The 8,032-nt window shown below is 44.0% G+C and overlaps 1 protein-coding gene across 1 annotated transcript in view; it reads left to right on the plus strand.

Moving 5' to 3' along the window:
* The window catches only part of LOC118416335 (reticulon-4 receptor-like 2), a 19,803-nt gene extending 14,409 nt beyond the window's left edge, over nt 1–5,394 (plus strand). The window contains exons 2-4 of the mRNA XM_035821425.1: nt 2,751–2,857; nt 3,761–3,923; nt 4,277–5,394. Coding sequence (XP_035677318.1) covers nt 2,751–2,857; nt 3,761–3,923; nt 4,277–5,394 — 1,388 coding nt within the window. The remainder of the gene's footprint in view (nt 1–2,750; nt 2,858–3,760; nt 3,924–4,276) is intronic.
* Nucleotides 5,395–8,032: the final 2,638 nt, after the last annotated feature.

Consider the following 8,032-nt stretch of genomic DNA (forward strand, 5'->3'; position numbering starts at 1 on the left):
TGGTTTATTATTGGAAACTGAAGAAAATGACACTGTTCCTTCCCCTTTAGAAGTTAAGAAAACTCAAGAAAGTTATTCTTCCACTACTCCGAAAGCGCTCTCACATCGACAAAGTTTCGCTCTCACTCAGACCAAAGTAATCGCTCACTCCTCCAGCCGGGTTGGTAGGGGAAGCCTCGCGGAGTGAGAGAACTTTTTGTTCTGTGGGTGAGAGAGAATTTCAGCGTTGTGTGTCGGAATAATATGACTGTCGAGGAAATGTCTATAATATAACAGAATGTCATTGTTAAAAAGGTTTATTAGTGGAAACAAGAAAATGACGCTGTTCATTGCCTTTAAGAAGATAAGAAAACTCAAGCAAGTTATTCTTCCACTACTCCAAAGGCGCTCTCACATCGACCAAATTTCGCTCTCACTCAGACCAAAAAAATCGCTCACTCCTCCAGCCTGATCGGCGGGGAAAGCTTCCGAGGTGAGAGAACTTTTTGTTCCGTGGGTGAGAGAGAAATTCTGCGTTGTGTGTCGGAATGATATGATTGTCGAGGAAATGTCTATAATATAACAGAATGTCATTTTTGAAAAGGTTTATTATTGGAAACTGAAGAAAATGGCGCTGTTCATTGCCTTTAAGAAGATAAGAAAACTCAAGCAAGTTATTCTTCCACTACTCCAAAGGCGCTCTCACATCGACCAAATTTCGCTCTCACTCAGACCAAAATAAATCGCTCACTCCTACAGCCGGGTTGGCGGGGAAAGCCCCCGAGGTGAAAGAACTTTTTGTTCTGTGGGTGAGAGAGAATTTCTGCGTTGTGTGTCGGAATAAAGTGATTGTCGAGGAAATGTCTATAACATAACATAACAGAATGTCATTGTTAAAATGGTTTATTATTGGAAACTGAAGAAAATAACACTGTTCATTGCCATTTGGAAGTTCAGAAAACTCAAGCAAGTTATTCTTCCACTACTCCGAAAGCGCTCTCACATCGACCAAATTTCGCTCTCACTCAGACGAAAAAATCGCTCACTCCTACAGCCGGGTTGGCAGGGAAAGCCTCGCGAAGTGAGAGAACTTTTTGTGCTGTGTGTGAGAGAGAATTCTAGTGTTTGTGTGTCGGAATAAAAATGTCTGCAGTATCAAAGAATAGTTTGTCTTTGAATGGAATAATTCGATATGTGTTTGAGACAAAAAATTGCACATTTGTTGACGCGACATATTCTCGTGGTGTCTGCACTATGTGAAGAATGCAATCAACCCCCAAAACTTTAAAGTCGTCGTACTTATACATCCGAACAAGGATCTTTTAAACAGTTCTCTTCAGGGACGGATTTTTTTCCACCTTAAGCTTTCTTACCATGGGTGACTGACTTGCAGAAACTTCTTGCTGTGTATGTGAAAAAAAATTCAGCCTCAGTTTTTGGATAATATTTGTTTTTACAGATATTATGTATGACTGCACGAACGATCGGAAATCTTAGTATCTTAGAAAGATATCGAGCGTGCAAGTTTGAGTCGGTGAAGGACAACTTATATGACATGTGTGCGTACATTCTATGAATCTATGGGACATTCAAGCTACGGTATATTTCAAATACATGTCTCTATGGGAAAAAGGCAAATCATATAAGCTATATAACAGGTCAAAAGTCAAATTCATACTGGCCATTGTATCATTAATGCTGAAATAGAAATGGATTTGAATACCGGTCACGGTATTCACTAAAACAATATAATAGCCTCTATATTGAAGAATAAAGTACATGTTGAACCGAGAAACCGTCTGTATATGCTTGCATTTATAACATTTGTGAAGAATGATATAGGACAACACATGGTAAAAAAATCACCTTTTGAAAATCTGTGACTGTGTGCGAAGTTTTTCAACTTTGGAGTGGGAGAGAAAAATCTGTCGATGTGTGCGACCTTTTCTAACGGTTGTGTGAGAGAGAAAAATCTGTCAATGTGTGCGACCTTTTTCCACTGTTGTGTGAGAGAGAAAAATCTGTCTGTGTGTGAGACCTTTTTCAACCCTTCTGTGTGAGAGAAAATTCGTTCTATGTATACGTTTAATTTTGCAACACTTGGCCCCCAATACCCCCCCCCCCCCACAAAGATCCTTATCTGAACCATCGCTGAGGCACTTCTGTTTTGGCCTGGTTTCCATCTCTACATTAGTTCCAGAGACGCGCTAACGAGATCCGTGGAGGGGAAGTGACCTTGGAGCGAACTGGACCTTGATTAGGAGTGGATGCCTTGCATTTTGAAAAAAAAAAGGCCACTCGGGGGGGGGGGGGGGATTGGGCTATTTTCTTTTAATGTTGAGGTCCGTGGGACACCATGAGGCTATCAAGCTATTGTAGACACGAAGCTGGGCCCCTGGAAGCTTTTAAAACTCGCAGTTAAAATCAACCGGGGGTCCGGCGACAAATAGACGCTGTGACCTACACTGATGAGTGGTACCTCCGGTATCTCACAGTCCACCTGGAAAAATGCGTGGCTTCGATGCCCGATCCAGGCATCTGTGTAAATGCGATCGTAGCATAACTGTGGCTACAATCTAATCTCCAAGCAGATCCTACGGTAGCTTAAGATAGTATTAAAAGCTGAGCACTGGAGGAGAGAAGCCGGCCAGTGAAGTACTATCCTATACCATCGTAGGATCTGCTTGGAGATTAGCTACCATTGGCAAGTGCTGACTAGATATTTGCCATGACGAATGTTGAAAGTCACGTGTCACCTTTCGTACACACAGACGGCATTGTGGACTGTAAGGAGCGCCAACTGGCGACCATCCCGGCCGGGATCGGCGAGGGCGTCCACCGCCTGAACACGGACAAGATCCTGCTTCAAAACAACCAGGTACCGACACGTCTAAAAAATATATTTTTTATATCTGTAAGGTTGCTATGCTATCCTGTAAGACGATTGGCCAGTAGAACATAGTGTTTTGAGGAGGATGTTGGTCTTCAAGACCTCTTGTCTGTGATGCGCGACAGATGAATTTCATGACGTCACCTGATGGAGGAACTGAACTGAGTGTTGTGGTGATCTCCTAATGGTATAAAAGCACAAATTTCAACAAAATTAATTCCCAGGAATAGAAGAGAATTTTCATTCTGACGGCATTTTGGCTCATTCCTTCTCGTGTGAAGCGGATATAAGGTCCATTTGGAATTCCCACCCGAATGTGGCACGAATTTTGCAAATACTTCATTCCGACTGGTTCTGCTTGATTCCTGCTAACTCGGTTTCAGTGTGAAGCTAAATCCCGAATTGCCCTCTTCTTCAGATTTTCGATGGCTACCAGTCCATCTTGTTCACGGAATAGACCTAGTACGTGTTTACCTTTAAAACACGTCACTGTTAGAAGAAAAAATCCTAATAAGGTATTCAGGTTGGCTAAATTGGCCTTTTGACCTACCATTGCTTTCTCATCGATGAATTAAGAAAGAATGGAGCCGTAACGAATACTGATACATGGGCATGGCAGAATTCTAAATCTGAATTTTTGGGGCCATATTGATGACGTCATCAGGTTTTATTGCCCCTTGTATTATTTTTTAATGACAAAATACAGGACTTTGGTACATACCACTGCAATGAAACTATGTTTTTCATGTGCATAATGATGAAAGCTACATTCATGGTTGCGCAAATTGATATCTACTCACGATCTGTAGTTATTAAAAAATGATTTTTTTAATTAGATGAAAACTAATATTGAATCTCTTCAACGAAATTGAATATCGCCCTCTTCTTCAGATCACTGCTGTCCACAGAGACACGTTCGATGGCATCCTGAACTTGAACGAGCTTCACCTGGAACACAACTTCATCACCACCATCGAGCGGGGCGCGTTCGGAGGGATCATCAACCTGGGAAAACTCTTCCTGAACGACAACCGCATCGGGAGCCTCGTCCCAGGTATAACAACACAGGTTTCTTGAAAATTTTACTCCATAGGCTGGTTAATCAAATCAGTAAAACTTGATGTATCATGTGACGCTGCTGCAGATTTACCTTCCCAATCGATGTGTTTAGCTGCATATAGGCTTATTATAGGCATTATATATGTGCAACCCGTTTATATACGGGCTCAGCAGGACAAGGAAGTCCTTAACTATATGTAATCCAGCAGAAATAATTTTCGACCACTAGATTCCGTGTTGTCGGCCTACTGGGTATCTTACTCAGGTCCCAGGAAACTTCAAATTGCTATGCAAAATGGCACATAATACAACAGATAATTAATTCTACACTTTCTATCCGTTCAACAGGCACCTTCAGCGGCGTGGTGAACCTGAACTCCCTGTACCTGCAACAGAACGAGCTGCGGAGCTTCACCGTCGACTCTCTGGAGGGCGTGGTGAGTCTTGGGGAGCTGAACCTCGGCAGTAACCAGCTGTCAAAGGTCCCTTCGTGGGACGGCAAGAACCCCGCACACTCCTGGCTGCCCTGGCAGAGTCTCCGCGCCCTGCACCTCGACAACAACCCGCTTGAGGGCATCAGCGACCACGCGCTGGGGCTGAACTTCGGGCTGGAGGAGCTGTACATCCAAAACATGCCGCGTCTGAGGACCGTCGGTCGGTTCGCCTTCCGCGGGCTTCCCGCCCTGACTGTCCTCCATCTCCATGGCAACCCTTACCTCTCCTCTCTCCCAGAAGACCTGTCCTTGCAGCTGACAGAGCTCCATCAGCTCAGCTTGAGAAACAACTCCCTGAGCGCCCTGACGCCAAGCGTCCTCTCTGGGTTAGACACGCTGTCCTATCTCGACGTCTCCCTGAATCCCTGGCAGTGCGATTGTGGCACGGTCTGGCTACAGACCTGGTCCCAGCCTACTGCCACTGGCCACGGCGGCTCTCTCATTCACTCCGCCGAAACCACGTGTTCCTCTCCTTCTGGCGCCAACGGCCAGCTGCTGCAAGCTGTCAATCTCGCTCAGTTCAGCCAATCAGGGCAGTGCGGCCCGGCCCAGGCCCCACCCACCCTGCCGCCGGATTACCAGGCCGCCTGCTCGAACGACGTGTGCCTCAACAACGGTACCTGTCTGACCGACGCCAAGGGGCCGTACTGTCTCTGCAAGGAGAACTTCTTCGGCGAGTACTGCGAGAAGTGCAACGGGACCACAACCTACAACCAGGGTTTCACCAACATCGTCGGCATCCAAAACACCGGGCTGCAGCTTGTGATGAAGCCAGTAGAGGGCTCTGCTTGTCTTGCCCAGTCCTTCGTCGGCGGCAACGTCCAGACCTTCACGTCCGCGGCTGGTCCGCTGCCTAACCGGGTCCACGGAACGGAGGACACGCCGGTGTCTGGCTCGCCGTCTCTGTCCGGCCTTTGGGGAGGCTTTCAGTTTGTCTGTTTGCTGGCTGCATCTGTGGTCATCATGGCCTGAGATGAGATGACCATCTGGTCACTCGTCCTACGGAACGACCGACCAAAACGACCAAATACATGTACCGACCGACCGACCGACCGACCCACAGACCGACCCACAGACCGACCGACGAACAAACCAACCAACTATCCGACAAATAGCATCAACTGAAATGCACGTCCTTTTCTATCAATCGTTACTGGTTTTCCGATTTGCTTGAGGTCCTTTTCCTGTTGTAATAATGTTGTAGTATTTTTGCTAAATGTTTCAGACTGGCAGCAGATTCACTAGATTGGATAGAATTTAATTTTCAATGACAATTATATCTTTCTTATTTGGCTGCAAAGAAATACCGAATGTTCAAAATTAGCATGTATGATATACTATTTCCACTTGTTGGTGTTTTTCCTGTTATTTGCAATTAGCCATCCGGCAAGCTAGACTTCTATCGCAATAAACTTACCATCATGTTTCACGGTGGCGGCGCTGGTTAATACTGTACTCGCATTTCTCTACAACTTTTCTCTACTCTCTGTGTAAACCTGTATAGTATTACCTGATCGCCTGTAATGTCCAGCAAAAACAACTTCTTCAATAAAAACTACGCTGAGGAAAAGTTGTACACGCTGTGTTTTCTTGCAAACACGTATTCACTGTAAGACCCACAGTCTCTTAAATGGCTGCATAAATAGTGTCACTATCACTGATGTAAAAGGTTAAGTGACAGTGACACGTCGGTGTTTGTAGAACGAGAAATAAACGCTGTATCGGAAGGTAAAATTTATGAAATATAAAGTAAGGTTGGCAGAAAACGACAGAATATTAATGAATGAATGAAGACCTTTATTGTACAGTTTTGCCCAACCGAGCTAAGTACAGGTCACAACAAGTCAGGATATATACATATAAAAGTATCACAAATCTAGTCTACGCAAAAGTTCGGCTTCTTCTCGCTTGTTGGTAATGGTGAAAATGTAGGACTTCATGGGCTATTGTCGGTTTGTCAAAACGCATGAGAAATATAAACTTGTCAGTGCTACTCATGTGTCTAAAATGAGGGAATCTACTTTGCATATAACTAAATAGAGTAATAAACACGAAGGAACTTTGCCACACAATCCCTCAACAAGATCCCTTCTAAACCGTCCCCAGTATAAGCATGATTCAGAGTAAGAGCTGCAGATTGCGTGGTAAACTTCATGAATGGCTTTAAAACTCTAGCATCAGAAGGCCGGATGGGTATAACGTTAGGTGTTTTTTTTTAGCATTTGTGTGTGTCAGATGATCTTTTGACAGTGATCGTATGTCCATAAGTGATATCCAAAGTTCATATTTATACTCTCCTGAACCAGCACATAGTGCTAGCCTGATTGTTAATACTATATACCATGTGTAAAACAGATTAGTTTCTTAGATTTCTAGGTACTAGTAACTCATGTAGTTAAACTGTTCTGTATGTATTGTATGTACAAGTTGCCATACACTATCCTCTACAGTTGTCATGCAATAAAAGTTCTTCTTCTTCTTCTGTCAGTTGAAGCGGTGAAAGCCGGGAGAGGTGTACTGAGGTGTGTTGATCTACAGAGGAGCATTCATTAGTTGATCTATCTTTTATCAGTTTTATGCCATCTTATGATGACAAAGATAACAAGACTGTAAATGTAACAACAAAGGAAACTTTACTGAAAGAGAATATCAACTTACCCAGTGACTGTTTGCATGTATTATCCAATACTTTCAAATGTTTGGCATTGAATTTTTGGTACCTAGGTGATTTAGTTAGAGACAAAAGACATCACACATTAATTTAGTATCAAGAACAATGAACACGTACTACCTACCATCCGTTAAAGTTAAACGGAGACTTATGTACATGATTTAGGTAATCAGGTAAAAGAACTTGACTGCCGTCTGGCATATACTTCCGGGTCAGCGCATTGCGACTTCCTGTCTGCAGAGCTACGGTTCGTTTGGTACCTCGTCAACTTTCCTCGGTGTATCTTGAGTCGTTTTCATCTCTGGGAAAGGAGTTCCGCGTTCATTTTGCAGTGATTCAACAGGCGACTGTGTATCGACTAAGTTTCAGGTAAGAAAAGTTTGCTTGTTCCGGTATTCGAGGGTTTGTTGAGTCGCCAAAACCTCCTTGGCAAAACTCAGCGGGCAAAATATTGAATGTGTGGCGGCGTGGATTTTCGTTTGTAATCTGACCCATGCATAAATTATGCACTGCACGGAATTATTCCGGCGACTGTTTATTTCAGTGTAACGGCGTATCGTAGTTTGGATCAAGAAATTATATCAGATGCTGGATCGTACTGTTGTTACATATCCAGATAATCTCATCAGGCAAGACCCAGCATGCTTTATGGGGCCTTGGACCGAATCACTCTCAGCCAAATCACATGACCTATTTTTGTATCACTACACCACCACATGTACAGAGCTAGAAGTTTGTAGATTAAATCTTAGTCCGCTCATCAAGTGTCTCCTAGTCGTCCATCGTAGTCAACAGAGCATTACAAGGAGTCAGGGAACACAACACAACATGGTGGCAGCGGTAAACCAGAAATCCTGAGCTGTGCAGCGGGAGGAAGTCCCCAGAAAGCAGCGGAAAAACCAGGAAATAACCCGCTCGACCAAGAACAAAGGATTCAAG

Source organism: Branchiostoma floridae, chromosome 5 (genome assembly GCF_000003815.2).
Source record: "Branchiostoma floridae strain S238N-H82 chromosome 5, Bfl_VNyyK, whole genome shotgun sequence".
In the NCBI taxonomy this organism is placed as follows: domain Eukaryota; kingdom Metazoa; phylum Chordata; class Leptocardii; order Amphioxiformes; family Branchiostomatidae; genus Branchiostoma; species Branchiostoma floridae.